This window comes from Macrotis lagotis, chromosome 1, assembly GCF_037893015.1.
Source record: "Macrotis lagotis isolate mMagLag1 chromosome 1, bilby.v1.9.chrom.fasta, whole genome shotgun sequence".
Lineage (NCBI taxonomy): Eukaryota > Metazoa > Chordata > Mammalia > Peramelemorphia > Peramelidae > Macrotis > Macrotis lagotis.
This window is the reverse complement of record NC_133658.1, coordinates 931,180,837-931,195,965: the sequence shown is the minus strand read 5'-3', so window position 1 is coordinate 931,195,965 and position 15,129 is coordinate 931,180,837. Positions and strand designations below refer to the sequence as shown.

Genomic DNA, 15,129 nt, shown 5'->3' with positions numbered 1-15,129 from the left:
CTTATCTGGGAAAATTGAGAATAATCATGAATTTTTTTTTACCAAAAGAACATTTCATAAACTGATTTCAGGTGTTTTTGACAAGGAGGAAAGCTCAATGGAAATTTTGATGTAAAAGATATAGAAGAAATATAAGGAAATTGTTAAAGATTAATTATAAGGCAGAGATAAAGGTTGGACTCATGATTTCTGAAAATATTATCAGTATGGTTAAAACTTCTTACTAAGATAGTTTGAAGGAAAGGTTGTGGATGAATTGTATATGAAGGGATAATTCTAAAAGCAAAATTGGGAAGGAAAAGATGAAAGGAGTAATTATTTCATTAAAACAGGGTATGAAAGGTGGGGATGGAGACTTGGTAATGTTGGAAACTTCTCTTATCTGAGATGAAGAATAAATAAAGTGTGCATCTGAAGAGGTTTAGAAATCTGAATTTCTAGAGAGGAGAGAAAACTGAGGGATGAGGGGCAGGGAATTTTAATAGGATTTATAGAAAAATATTAAGAGGGTGGGGAAAGAAAAGAAGAGGTAGTTTTTGGAGGAACTGGTAAAATAAAGAATAAGAGAATAACAAGAAAGGTAAGCTAACAGAGAGAGAGAGGGTAAAAAGAGAGACAAGAAAAATAGTGAGTAAGAATAAGGTGGATAGAAATTCACAAATAGTTATCATAACTTAGACTGTAAATGGGATGAACTCGCCCACAAAATGGAAATGGATAGCAGAATGGATTAAAATTCAGAATCCAACAATATGCTGTTTACAAGAAATGCTTTTAAGAATGAGAGATAGACACATCTGAAACAGAAGATTAGAATAGAATTTATTGTGCATCAGCTGGTGTAAAAAGGGAAGGGGTAGCCATTATGATCTCATATTTTTATGATCTCAAAATTTTAACTAAAATAATTTAATTAAAAGAAATAAACATGATAACAAAATTTTGATATAAAGGTACCATAGGCAATGAAGGAATATCAATAATGAACCTATATACACTAAATACTAGAGTATCTAAATTTTTATTTTTTTTAAAGATTTATTTATTTAGGGCAATGGGGTTTTAAGTGACTTGCCTAAGGTCACATAGTTAGGCAGTTATTAAGGGTCTAAGGCCAGATTTGAACTCAGGTCCTCCTCACTCCAGGACTAGTACCCTATCCACTGTACCATCTAGCTGCCCTAGTATATAAATTTTTAAAAGAAAAGTTAAATGAATTACATGTGGAAAGACTAGCAGACATAATAGCAGACTTTAATCTTCCCCTCTCAGACCTAGATAAACCAAAACCAAAAATAAATAGGAAAGAAGTGAAGGAAGTAGATAGAATTTTAGATAAATTTAATATGGTAGATATCTGAAGAGAATTGGATGGAATGGAAATAGAGAAGAATACACTTTTTCTCAGTGGTTCACTTTATATTAGTACATAAAAATATTATAGTTAAAAGTTGAAAAATAAAAATATTAACAGCATTATTTTCAGATCATAATGTATTAATATTATACTTAATAAGGGATCAAAGAAATAAGAATTAAAAACTAATTGAAGTTTAAATGATGTTTCTCCTTTATTCTCAAAGATGACCATGACATCAGAGAGGTGATATCATGACAAGCACATGAATTGATTTGAGTGAGAGTGCTGTGCCAATTCATCATTCTCATTTTCTCCTCCAGAGCTATCTGGGTCCAGTGGCCAGATCTTCATGATGACTAGAGATGGCCCTGGATGGCAGACAATCAGGTTTAAATGATTTGCCCAAGAACACACAACTCATTAATGTCAAATATCTGAGGCTGGATTTGAACTGCCATCCTCCTGACTCCAAGGACAGTGCATTATCCACTGCTCCACTTAGCTGCCCTGAAGATTAATCCAGTCTTTTTTTTTTTGTAGTGTAAAAGCTAGAGATTTATTGTTATTTTGTGTTTAATAAATTGTCAAATTGGCTATGACACTTTCCCACAACTAAATACCACCATTCACCAGTACAGAAATTGGTACTTAACCAAACTGAGGAACAAGGCAGAAAGAGCAGACATGTGAATATCCCTGCTATCTTAAGTTATACTCTTTATGCCAATGTACTGCACATTATTCCCAAGGAGGTTAGTGGGGCTATATGGCCTCCACAACCTTTTTTGTAATAAGCAGTTCCAAAAATAATGGAGTTGAACTTCAATATTTTCCTTGATTTTATTGGTCTTTACCCATGTTATTTGAACATATTTCAGTTTTTTAAAACCATACACATGGGGAAAAACCAACCTAAGAGATTACTGAACTAGTTAATCAAATATACGACTAACTTCTAGGTCATCTTTGAATTGATCCTAATGCAGTGTAATTAGGCAAATAGGTGTTCTCTGGAAGAAAGGCTGTATAAAGAAAAGACAAATGTAAATAACCCAGGCTTAAAAGATGAGTGGATTAAAAAACAAATTCTAGAAACACTAATTTTATTACTGAGATTGGTAATATTGAGAAGACATATCAGAATTTATGGGATACAGCACAGGCTGTGATAAGGAGGAAATTTATATCTCTGAATGCTACATCAATAAATTATCAAAAGGGTATACCAAGAATTGGATATGCAACTAAAAAAACCTAAAAAATAAAATGAAACATCCCCAATTAAACTTTAAATTGGAAATCCAAAAAGATTAAATTTGAGATTACAAAGTTGAGTGTAAAATATTGAATAACTAAAATTAGGATTTGCTTTCATGAAAAAGCTAATTAAACAATTAGTTCATTTCATTTTTCAAAATAGAAGAAAACCAAACCAGCAGTATCAAAAATTAAAAGGTGAATGTACCAGTAACAAAGATGAAATTTGAACAACTATAAGGAGTCATTTTTGCCCAATCCCCCCAAAAATAAATACAACAATTTAAATGAAATGGAAGAATTTTACAAAAATATTAATTACCTCTATTGAAAGAAGAGGAAATATAATTGCTATGTAGATCTATTTTGGAAAAAGAAATCAAGCAGATCATAAACGAGTTCCTTAGAAAGCCTGGGTCTATGTATGTATATTGGTGTATAGAAATGTGTTTAGATATTTAGTGGTTTTCAAATTCTATCTCGCTTTTCTTTTTCCATTCTTGATCATTGTAGGTCCCAAAGTCCCTGAATCTCACTGCACTAGATGTTTAATAAATCCTTCACTTGACTCAGTCCTTTAGAATGTGTATTTCCTGTGGGGCTGTTTTTGGGTCATTTCAGTCTTGTCGGACTCTGTGGTCCCATTTGGCATTTTCTTGGCAGAGGTCCTAGAGTATTTTGCTATTTCGTCCTCCAGTTCATTTTAGAAAAGAGGAACAAAGATAAATGCCTAGGCCAGAGTCCCACAGCCAGCAAGTATCTGAGTTCAAATTTGAACTCACAACAATGAATCTGGCTAATACAAGTCCAGTGATCCACTGTGCCAGGTAGTTCCTCCTGGAGAGGAGGGACTCTCAACTCTTTCTTAGCCTACATCTGGTTCATAGTCAACTGATTGCATAATAAATACTTCTTGAAGTAACTTGTGTCCTCAGTTCAAAAGAATTTGGGGCAGTTTCTTAGTTTTTGGATTTCTAGATATGACATCACCTCCTGCCAAGGAAGGAAGGAAGGAAGGAGGGAGGGAGGGAAGGAAGGAAGGAAGGAAGGAGGGAGGGAAGGAGGGAGGGGGGAGGGAGGGAGGGAAGGAGGGAGGGAGGGCTCCTCTACATACTATTCCAGGTGGGACTTGATACTTTTCATAATCCATGGTCAGGCAGTCCAGCAAATCTTCTCTGTTGGAGAAATCCCAATGGGAGTAAAACGAAGAGCCTGATGGTCCCAGAAGCCATGTTCCAGATTTATCAGATGCTCCAACTTCCTCGGTTCCCAGCAAAGTCTCTGAGCAGAGGAGGCCTCCGCAGCCGGGTTCCCAGAGCCCTCCTCCTGCCAGCGCCTGTCCCTTCGGCGTCACCGCTTCAGCCTGAAGATCCCATCTGAGGCCCAAAGGTGCCAGTTCTCAATAGGAGACTTTCCAGAAACTCGATCAGGAGCTCCCAGGCCCATGGCCCCCGCAGTGCCAGCTACATGCCCTCTTCCGCTGCCATTTGCCCAAGGGGCCTTGCTGCCAGCCCCTCGGAGCTCAAACCCCCTGGGCTCTGGAAGGGGCGGGGACGGGGCAGGTGAGGGAGGCGCCTCCCCGGTGCCTGTGCCAGGTGAATGGAACTCCAGCCCTGGGGGCGGAGCCCGGGGCAGCAGAGCCTCATCCCATTGGTCAATGAAGTGCCCCCCGAGGGGGCGTGGCCGCAGGGAGGCGGGTCCTGAGGGCCAACCCGCGTCTGTGATTGGAGGACACGGCTCCTGGGGGCCGGGCCGGGCCGGGCCGGGGTGGGCGGAGCTCCCGGGCCTCCCCTAACGGACTTCGGCCTCTCTCCGCCTCCCGGGCCACGCCGGGCTGCAGCTCCCGGTAGGCCTGAGCCCCCCCGGGCCTGGGGCGCCCCCTTCCCCTGCTCCCCCTCCTGCCCCCCGGCCCCCCATCACTTCGCACGCGGGGCGCCGCCCCCCGGCTTGCCCCGAACTTCAGACTCTGCCCACGGGCCCCGCGGGCCTGCTTTCACCCGCCCCCACCTGGCCCCGGCCCGGGGGTCCCCGCCTTCCGGCCCCCCACCTGGCCCCGGCCCGGGGGTCCCCGGCTCTTGGCCCGCTTCCCATCAGCCCCAGGCCCCGGCTCCCCGGCTGCAGTCTCCCTTTCGGGGTTCCAAGCTCAGCTCTTCCGGGGGGTCCCCGGGGGCAGCCTGGAGTCCCGTCCCTGTCCAGGGTCCCGGACGGGCCCCTCGGCTCCCCGACCCTCAGGGCCGAATCCCAGGCCAGGTGGCGCCTCCCAGCCCCGGGCTCCCTCCCAGAGCCCTCCCCAGCCTCCCCCGCCAGACTCAGCTGGAGTCTAGACAACCTGGGTGTTAGTTGGGGAGAGGGGATGTTGGGAGGGGGGCGCTGCCCCAGGAGCCCCTGGGGCTCTGAGGGCCGTCATCCGTCTGAGACCCCAAAGCCCCTTCTACCTCTGGGGACTGTTGGAGGATGGAGAAAGGAGGAGGCAAAAGGAAGCGGGGGAGGTTTTCCTGTTTCCCAGCTGGACTCTGACTCTGTAGGGTGGAGGTCTCTGCCCTGAGGAATGGGCCTGGGTCTGTCTAGTCTAATCTCCTTGGGACCTCACCCTCCATCCATTCTTTTAGGCCAGCCTCCTGCCCAGGAAGAGAAAGAAAAGACTCTGCCCCTCAGTTCTTCCTCCCCAGTTCAGTCTGCAGAGGACCAAGGTCTGGACCAAGTAGGAAACCTGGAGAGAATGACCCCCAGGAACCCCAGCCCCCCAACCCAGGTGAGTGCAGTCCCTCCCAAACTGACCAACATCAGCCATCTCCAAGCCACATCCCTAGATACAGAGGAGTCTCTTGGAAGCTGGCAGTGCCTCATGTATGGATCATTTCCTTATACAAATAGGCATGGGAGTGAATCCAGTAGGAACCGCCCCCCGCCCTGCTGTCTGCTTTTGGGGTTCAAACTGTCATTAGTACAAGGCATCTCCAGCACTGACCCCTCTCACTCCAAATTGCTCCCCTTTCCTGTGTTTTATTTTTAAATTCTCATTCCAGCTAATTTCCCTTCCCACATCCCTTCCACCAGAGGCAAATAGTCTGGTGAATCCTGTACACGCACATCTGTGCTTAACCTGTTCTACAGTAGCCCTTTTCTGAATGAGGAATTTTAATTAAGGGAAAAGAAAGAAAACCATGAGATAGGAGACAGAAGCGGGAAATTTTCCAACAGTGAATGTGGGGTTCATTCAGATTCTGTAGATTGTTTTTGGCCTCGTTTTGTTTTGCTTTCTCTGGATGTGGATAACATCATCCTTTGCAGATCACCTAGGGTTGTCCTAGTTCTCTGACCTGCTGAGAGGAGCTGCATCCATCGAGGCTGATCCACTCACAATGTTGTTAATGTGTACAATGTTCTCTTAGTTCTACTCCCTTCAATAAGCATCAGGTTCTGTAATTTGTCCCATGCTTCTCTAGAGTCCAACCATTCACCTACCATAAATTGTTCAGCCATTCCCAAATTGAAGGACATCCCCTCAATTCCAGTTCTTTGCCACTACAAAAAGAGCTGCTATGTATATTTTGGATCATGTGGGACTTTTCACATTTTTTATGATTTCTTCTAGATATAGACCTAATATTGGTATTGCTGGATCAAAAGGTATCATTTTATTGCTCTTTGAGCATAGTTCCATAATGTTCTTCAGAATGTTTGGATCAGTTCACAACTCCACCAACAATGTATTAATGTCCCAGTTCTCTGAAGACCTCTCCAACATTCATAGTTTTCCCTCTGTGCCATCCTAGACAATATGATAGGTATGAGGTGGAACCTCATAGTTGTTATAATTTACCTTTCTTTAATTGGTAATGATTTGGAGCATTTCTTCAAATGATTATATGTAGCTTTAATTTCTTCATTTGAAAACTGTTCATATCCTTTTACAATTTACCTATTGGGAAATAATTAACCTTGTAAATTTGTTTATTATGCAATTATTATATACAATAAAATTGCATCTTATAAATATGATGCAATTCTCCATATATTTAGAAATGAGACCTTTATCAGAGCCCCTAGCCGTGCAAATTGTTTCCCAATTTTCTGTTTTCCTTCTAATATTGGCAGCATTGCTTTTATTAGTGAAAAAAAAACTTTTTAATGTAATCTACTCAAAATAGTTTATTTTGCAATTTATATTGTATTGGTTCTTACTTGGTCATAAATTTCTCTCCATTCCATAGATCTGACATAGAGAGTATTTCTTGATCTGCTTATTGGTCTATTGTATCTCCCTTTAGGACTAAATCCCATACCCATTGTGACCTTATTCTGGTATAGTGTGTAAGATGTGGGTCTATGCTTAATTTTTTATTTTGTTTTCTTTTGTTGGGGGGGGGGAGGTTGCAAAACAATGGGGTTTAGTGACTTGCTCATGGTCACATAGCTAGTGTGTCTGAGGTCAGACTTGAATTCAGGTCCTCCTCCTGACTCCAGAGCCAGTATTCTATCCACTGGGCCACCTAGCTACCCCTATGCTTAGTTTTTGTCACCCTATTTTCCAGTTTTCCTAACAATTTTTGTCAAATAGTGGGTTCCTATCCCAAAAACTAATATCTTTGAGTTTATCAAACAATAGATTACTGAAGTTATTTACTACTGTTTCTTTCTAATCTATTCTGATTCACTGATCCAATACTCTATTTCTTAACCAGTACCAGGCAGTTTTGATTATTTCTTCTTTGTAGTATAGTTTGAGATCTAGTAGAGAATTGTCACCTTCCTTTCCTTTTTTTTCCATCAATTCCCTTGATATTCTTCACCTTTTGTTGCTCCTTATGAATTTTGTTGTTATGTTGTCTAACTCAATAAAATAGTTATTTGGTCCTTTGCTTGGTCTGGCACTGAACAAGTAATTTAATTTGGATAAAATTGTCATTTTTATTATATTAGCTCAACCTAACCATGAGCAATTAACATTTTTACAGTTGTTGAGATCTAACTTTATTTGTGTGAAAAGTGCTTTATAATTGTGTTCATTCAGTAGAAACTGAATGTCTTGGGGGACAGATTGCCAAGTTTTTTTATGTTGTCTAGTTACTTAAACTGAATTTCTCCTTCTATCTTTTGCTCTTGGACTTTGTTGTTCATATATAGAAATGCTATTGATTTATGTGGGTTTGTATTATATCCTACTACTTTGCTGAATTTATTTGTTTCACATTTTTTTAGATGATTTTTTGTGTCCTTTGACTATACCATCAAATCATCTTCAAAGAGTGAAAGTTTTGCTTCTACATTGCCAATTCTGATTCATTCAATTTCTTTTTCTTATTGCTAATGCTAACATTTATAATACTATATTACAATATAGTATTAGGAATGCCAGTGAGATTTTTTTCAAGGAAAAAACTACTATAATGAATAAGAAAAGATAATTTTATGGATAGTTGGAGACTCGTTCTCAAACAACAGAATCTCTGATAAAGTGAATCCAATACTTGTGATGGAAGAAAATAAAATGAAAGACCATCAATTCTAAGCCCATTGGGAAGACTTTTGATGGACATGTAGCACTTGAGATGATCCCTCTCAGATCTCAGGGTATTTTAGATGTGGCCTACCTCTCCTATATATGGCCCCTCAGTTGGCTTAACTCATTCTCTTGAATCCTGTTCTCCTGAAGTTCTACACTTCTAGGGGAATGTTCATTTAGATCATGCACTTCGCACAAGAAATTGGCAACATTTTTCTGATGAATTTGTTCATGACCAAGCCCTCTATGAAACAAACAGATCACTCTTCTTCACTTGCCTGGGAACCATTTCATATCACTTAGTGTATTCCAGTTTTTGATTAATAGTAGCTCTTTAAAATCCTGTGAATGTATTTATCCAGATATCATTTCTGCCATCCACGAAGCAATCTTTTAAGTGATCACATCAAACTTTACATTCCCCCCTCCCAGAATACCCAGTATTGGTCACCTTCTCACAAATTCATCACAGCTGATTTTTTATAAGATATCACTTATATCATTATTTCTCCCTTTCTCCCCTATAGATAAACCTATTTCACATACTTTCTCTCTGATCTTCACATTTCTCAGCTTTTTTCCCCCAAATAATCATTAGGCTATTCATGACTATGGCTTCAAGCATTGACTTTGCCACTCATAAGGATGTGGCTTTTATTCAAATCCCTTTGCTGTGCTTCAGTTTCCTCCTAAATTGATGTTGGTTAGTCTAGGGAATTCTGAAGTATCTTCTAACTCTACATTCTATATTTTTGATAATTTAGGAATTGGTGACATTCAAAGATGTGGCTGTGGATTTCATTAAGGAAGAATGGGCTCTTTTAGACTATCCTCAGAAGAAGTTGTACAAAGAGGTCATGTTGGAGAATGTGTGGAACATGCTCTCTGTGGGTAAGGATGCTTCCCCTTATAACTCTGAGCCTCTATTCCCTGGGATTTGGAGGAATTATCACTTATGAGAACGAGAAAAATGCTGGTCTCCAGTGTCTAAGAGACAAGGTCTTCTTGCTGTCTATTGCCCTGTAAATGGTAAGTGATGGGAACCTCAGGGTTTCTTTTGTTGCTTCTGAAGCTCTAGATTGCTTCAGGTCAAAGATCAAATCATCATGGAACTAATCTAGAGGTTACTTAGTCTAATCACTTCTTAGATTATCAGCACTGATGGTGAGAACAGAAAGATATGTTTGATGACCATATGCATAGCCCTTTCCCTAAAGAGAATTAAATTACAAGTTTCTCTCTAAGCTCATCCCTAATTTATTCTTCATGTCCAGGGCTTCCGGTTTCCAGATAAGATGTGATCTCTTATGTTGAGCAAAGGGAACCATTCTGGTTGCTGGAGCAAGAAGGCTTGTGGAGTTGCTGCCTAGGTGAGTGTGGTGAAAGCAACAAATGAGAGCTGTGATTACAAAAGGTTTTTCTATGTTATGGTGAAGCAAGGGTTAGATTTAGAAGGACAGGAAAACCTGCCTTGGAATCCTTTTTCAGATTTTCTTTTAATAGTGGCTTCCTGGGCAAGTCTCTGAACCAGTGAGTAGCCTCACTTTTCCCCTCTGGTAAAAATGCTGGATTGGACTGTAGCCTTTCAGCTCCTTTCTAGTGATTAATCTATGATCCTATAAAAAGTCATTAGAATTTGGGGACATGAAACTAAGTCTTAGGCTAAACAGTATAGGTTATACAGCTCTATCTGAGGTCTTCAAGTGAACAAACATTTAAGTGTCTTCTACTTGTCATGCCCTAAGCACTGGGCATAAAATGAAAGGCAAGGGCCTTTCCCTGCTCTCTTGGAATTCACAGTCAGGAGGAGCATACAGCACATAAATATCTTTGTAAGAATTTAATATGGAGAGGATAAATTGGAACTAGTCAAGAGAGGATTGATTGTAGAAGGTGGGATTTAGCTGAGGTTTTGGGAAAACCATGGCAAGCATTCTGGCCAAAGGAGAAAGCGAGAAAAAGTCTCAGAGTCAGGAGGTGGAATGTCCTGTTCATGGAACAGAAAGGAGTTCCAGTATTCTGTGAATGATGAGACCATATTCTCAAGTGATAATATATGGAGAGAGAAAGAGAAGTATAGGTTAACCAGAAGGGAGAATATCACTTTAGTACTGGGTCTAGTCAGGTTCTACCTGGGTTAGAACCTGATAAAGGTAAGAGACAGATTGATGATAGAAGACAGAACTTGCCTTTGACAACTAAGGGAGAGAAAAGAAGGTAGAGATTGCGTTAGAGTCTGTGACTTGGTTCTATCCACTGTGCTACTCCTGAGCATGCAAAGGGAGACAAAAACCAATTGCTATCTCACTGAGCTTGCAGTCTACTATTCAAGCATGGAGATGGTTTGAGAAGAAGCAAAAAGTAATGAACCTCACACTTAGCTCTTGCAGATGGAAATGCTTTGCAGACAACTTGGACATAAGAAATGAAGGGTTTAAGAATGTGAGCAAAATTGGGGAGGAAAGAGCAGAAATCAACAAATGATAATAATAACAATGCACATATTTTGTTGTTGTTCAGTCAGCTTTTACTCTTTGTGACCCCATTTAGAGTATCTTTGGCAGAGATACTGGAGTGGTTTGCTATTTCCTTTCCAGCTCATTTTACAAATGAGTTAATTAAAAGGGTTAAGTGATTTGAAGTAAGGAAGCTGAGTCTTCTGATTTTAGGCCTGGTGCTCCATCTACTGTACTATCTTAACTACTATTTTCATAGGGAGGGAAGTAAGGAAGGAGGTCATGTGCCATGCGTTTTATACATATTATCATTGAATCCTCACAATAAAATTAGGAGTTATGTGCTAATATTAGGCGCATACAACAAATGAAGAAACTAGAAGACAGAGGTCTTTTACCAGTGTCATAGGACTAGAAAATTTGAGTCTTCCTGACTTTAAGGTCCAGCATGAACTTCTTTTTATGACCAATGGTATTCTGATTTTTAGCCACCCATAGTAGGTAGAAAATGGAAGAACTGGGCAAGCTCTTGATTAGGAATGGAAATGCTTGCTGTCTTTTTGATTTTGTTTTTAGTTCCCTAACCAGTCAATACAATGAATTGCTGGTTACTATATTAAAGGTTTTTTTTTAACCAGACTCATGACAAATAGTGTATTGATAACACTAAGTGGCCTGGAAGGTCAATTTCATATGTTATTTCGTTGTTTTTTCAAACAATATTTACTCTTAAAACCATATTTTTAAGGATAGAATTTCTTTGGACTTTCTTTTCTCCTGTTGGTAGTGCAGCTCCACTCTTACTGAAACTCTACTGAAGGGCTAATCCATATTGCCAAACAATTTCTTAAAGAGATTACCAGGGAGATAAATAATCATTGAAGTGGATGATAAGGGGTGGCTAGGTGGCGTAGTGGATAAAGCACCGGCCCTGGAGTCAGGAGTACCTGGGTTCAAATCCGGTCTCAGACACTTAATAATTACCTAGCTGTGTGGCCTTGGGTAACTCACTTAACCCTGTTTGCCTTGCAAAACCCTAAAAAAAAAAGGATGATAGCTTCCAGTAAAGAGGGTCTGTGCATATCAGTGACAATTTGCATGTGAAGTTTGGAAACAATCTGATATGAAGTTGAAAGTATAGCCTGAAGTAAAGTATGGTGTCATTATTCATATTGCCGAAAGCATTACAAGTCTGATTGTAATGGTTTGGAATCTCTGCAGGCAGAATCTTATTATGGAGGAAACCATACTTGCTATCAGAAAGAAAAAATGTCTTTGTAATAAAATCGGGCCCTTATTTACTGTTTAAGGTTCCAGCACTAACCTCTTGGTCCACTGTCTGGAACCTCCAATGGCTTTGTCAGCCACTGAATTGAAAGTCCGCAAGAGGACTCTTAGAGAGCTATACTGTCCATTTCCTTTTAAATAGATGATGGACTCATTCCTTTATGAGACATATTTTCAGACATGAAATACATGTATAAATACATGAAAAATGTATTTTTGAAGTAGTGTTTAGTACAGGGGAATTAGTTTTTTTTTTGTTTTTAGATTTTTTTTTTTTTTTTTGCAAGGCTTAAGTGGCTTGCCCAAGGCCACACAGCTAGGTAATTATTAAGTGTCTGAGGTTGAATTTGAACTCAGGCACTTCTGACTCCAGGGCTGGTGCTCTATCTACTGTGCCACCTAGTCTCCCCTAGGGGTATTGTTTTTAAATTATTTTTTAGACATTTAAAGGTAATTTTTTGTAAAGAAATATTAACTGTCTAGTCCAAACAAAATTTCTTATGGCTCTGGTATATACAAAAAAATAATGCTGTCATTGATCTGAATCCTAGACACTGAAACCAAATAAATAAGATTGAAATTACTAACCAAGGAAATTTCATCATGCTTTCAGATAAGCTAGGTTATGAAATTATAGATATTTGTTAATATATTGTTAATATTTGTTCATGAAACATTATATTGTTTAAAAAGAAAAGATTAAAAGTGAATATGAAAATGAGGCACCAAGATTCAAAGTGGAGAAAATCTGTCTAGTATTGTGGACAATTTTCTGCCCAGTCACAATGTTTAAGTTCCAGTCTCAGTTACTGATATTTTGGTCAAGTCAATCAGCTAATATGAACTAATAGCTTGAGATGTGAATGTAATGAGAATGCCAGCCTGGTCTATGTCATAACTGGTTTATTTTGTGGTTGCAAATGTGTTTGGAAATCATCATTTTAATCAAATGTGAGCTAATGACTTTTTCAAATGATTGACTCTGACCATTTAAGTTTGAAGTTTTCTCTTTGCCTGGGTTAACAATGTAAATGAACTGGTTTTTCTGCCAGTGAAGGGAAGGTGATATAATTATACATGTGTGTATATTTGTGTCTTTTAGAAGGAGAGATCAGACTTGAAATCAAAGAGACTGCTTCAGAGATGAGCCTTTCAGAGGAAAAAACTCACAAGCAGAGACTCATGAATGATATCCCTTATGACTACACTTGGAGAAAAATCTCTGCTTTATGTCAGAGAATTCCCACTGGAGAGAAACCATATGAATCTAATCAATGTGGAAAAGCTTTCCAAAAAAAAGATAAACTTCCTAAACATCAGAGATTACATTCTAGGGACAAACTTTATGTATGTCATTCACATGGAAAGACTTTTACAAGGAGGGTTAACGTTACTGTTCATCAGAGAATAGATACTACAGAGAAACTTTATACATGTAATCATTGTGGAAAGACATTCAGATGGAGTTCCCTTCTTGCTGTACATCAGAAAACCCACACTGAGAAAAAAACTTATGGATGTAATCAATGTGGTAAGACTTTCAAAACATGCACAAGTCTTGCTATACATCAGAGAATCCACATTGAAGAGAAACTTTGTGAATGTAATCTGTGTAGAAAGATTTTCACACAGCATTGTGATCTTACTGTACATCAGAGAATACACACTGGAGAGAAACCTTATGAATGTAATCAATTTGGAAAGATTTTCACCGAGAGCTCTGGTCTTGCTACACATCAGAAAATCCACAATGGGGATAAACCTTATGAATGTAATCAGTGTGAAAAGACTTTCAGATGTAACTCCAGTCTTGCTGAACATCAGAGAATCCATACTGGGGAGAAACCTTATGAATGTAATCAGTGTGGAAAGACTTTCAGACTGGGCTCCAATCTTGCTATATATCAGAGAATTCACACTGCAGTAAGACCTTATGAATGTAATCAGTGTGGAAAGACTTATAAAACAAGCTCCTATCTTGCTATACACCAGAGAATTCACACTGGGGAGAAACCTTATGAATGCAATCACTGTGGAAAGACTTTCACAACCAGCTCCCATCTTGCTGTACATCAAAGAATCCACACTGGAGAAAAACCTTATGAATGCAGTCAATGTGGAAGAACTTTCACAACAAACACCAGTCTTGCTGTTCATCAGCGAATCCACACTGGAGAGAAACCATTTGAATGTAATCAGTGTGGAAAGACCTTCACACAGCGCTCCAGCCTTACTGCACATCACAGAATCCACACTGGCGAGAAACCTTATGAATGTGGTCAGTGTGGAAAGACTTTCAGATGTAGCTCCAAACTTGTTGTGCATCAGAGAATTCACAGTAGGGAGAAACCTTATGAATGTAATCAGTGTGAAAAGACTTTCAGCTGGAGCTGCAGTCTTGTTATACATCAAAGAATTCACACTGGAGAAAAACCTTATGAATGCATTCAGTGTGGAAAGACTTTCAGACAGAACTCCATTCTTGCTGAACATCAGAGAATCCACACTGGGGAGAAACCTTATGAATGTAATCAATGTGGAAAGACTTTCAGATGTAACTCCAGTCTTGCTGAACATCAGAGTATCCACACTGGGGAGAAACCTTATGAATGTAATCAGTGTGGAAAGACTTTCAGACTGGGATCCAATCTTGCTGTACATCAGAGAATCCACACTGGGGACAAACCCTATGAATGTAATCAGTGTGGAAAGACCTTCAGAACAAGCTCCAGTCTTGGTGTACATCAAAGAATCCACACTAGAGAGAGATTTTATGAATGTAATCAGTGTGGAAAGACTTTCAGATGTAACTCCAGTCTTGCTGTACATAAGAGAGTCCACAACTGGGGAGAAACCTTATGAATATAATCATTGTTGAAGGACTTTCAAACAGAGCTTCCCTCTTGCTGACATCATGGAAACCATACTGGGGACAAATCTTATGATTGTAATTAGTGTGAAAAGAATTTCAAACAGAACTTCAACTTGTTATATATCAGAGAATGCACACTAGGAAGAAACCTTATGAACCTAATCAATGTGGAAGGATTTTCACAACAAGCACGAGTCTTGCTGTTCATCAGAAAATCCACACTGGAGAGAAATCTTATGAATGTAATCAGTGTTAAAACTATATTAATCAATGTGATAAATTCAGGAGGCCATATTCAGCCCTTATTTCCCTTCAGAGAATTCATGCTGGATATACAGATATCACCACTGAATGAATGAGAAAGATCTTTCAAATGGTGTACATTAGCAGA

The 15,129-nt window shown here is 39.6% G+C and overlaps 1 protein-coding gene across 1 annotated transcript; it reads left to right on the top strand.

Moving 5' to 3' along the window:
• Positions 1-5,110: 5,110 nt before the first annotated feature.
• LOC141512055 (uncharacterized) lies at positions 5,111-14,863 on the top strand. The gene is given in 5 exon segments (XM_074220961.1): positions 5,111-5,369; positions 8,888-9,014; positions 9,398-9,493; positions 12,969-14,707; positions 14,709-14,863. Coding segments are annotated over 5 exon segments (2,202 nt in total). The 5' UTR covers positions 5,111-5,165; the 3' UTR covers positions 14,745-14,863.
• The last annotated feature ends 266 nt before the right edge of the window (positions 14,864-15,129 follow it).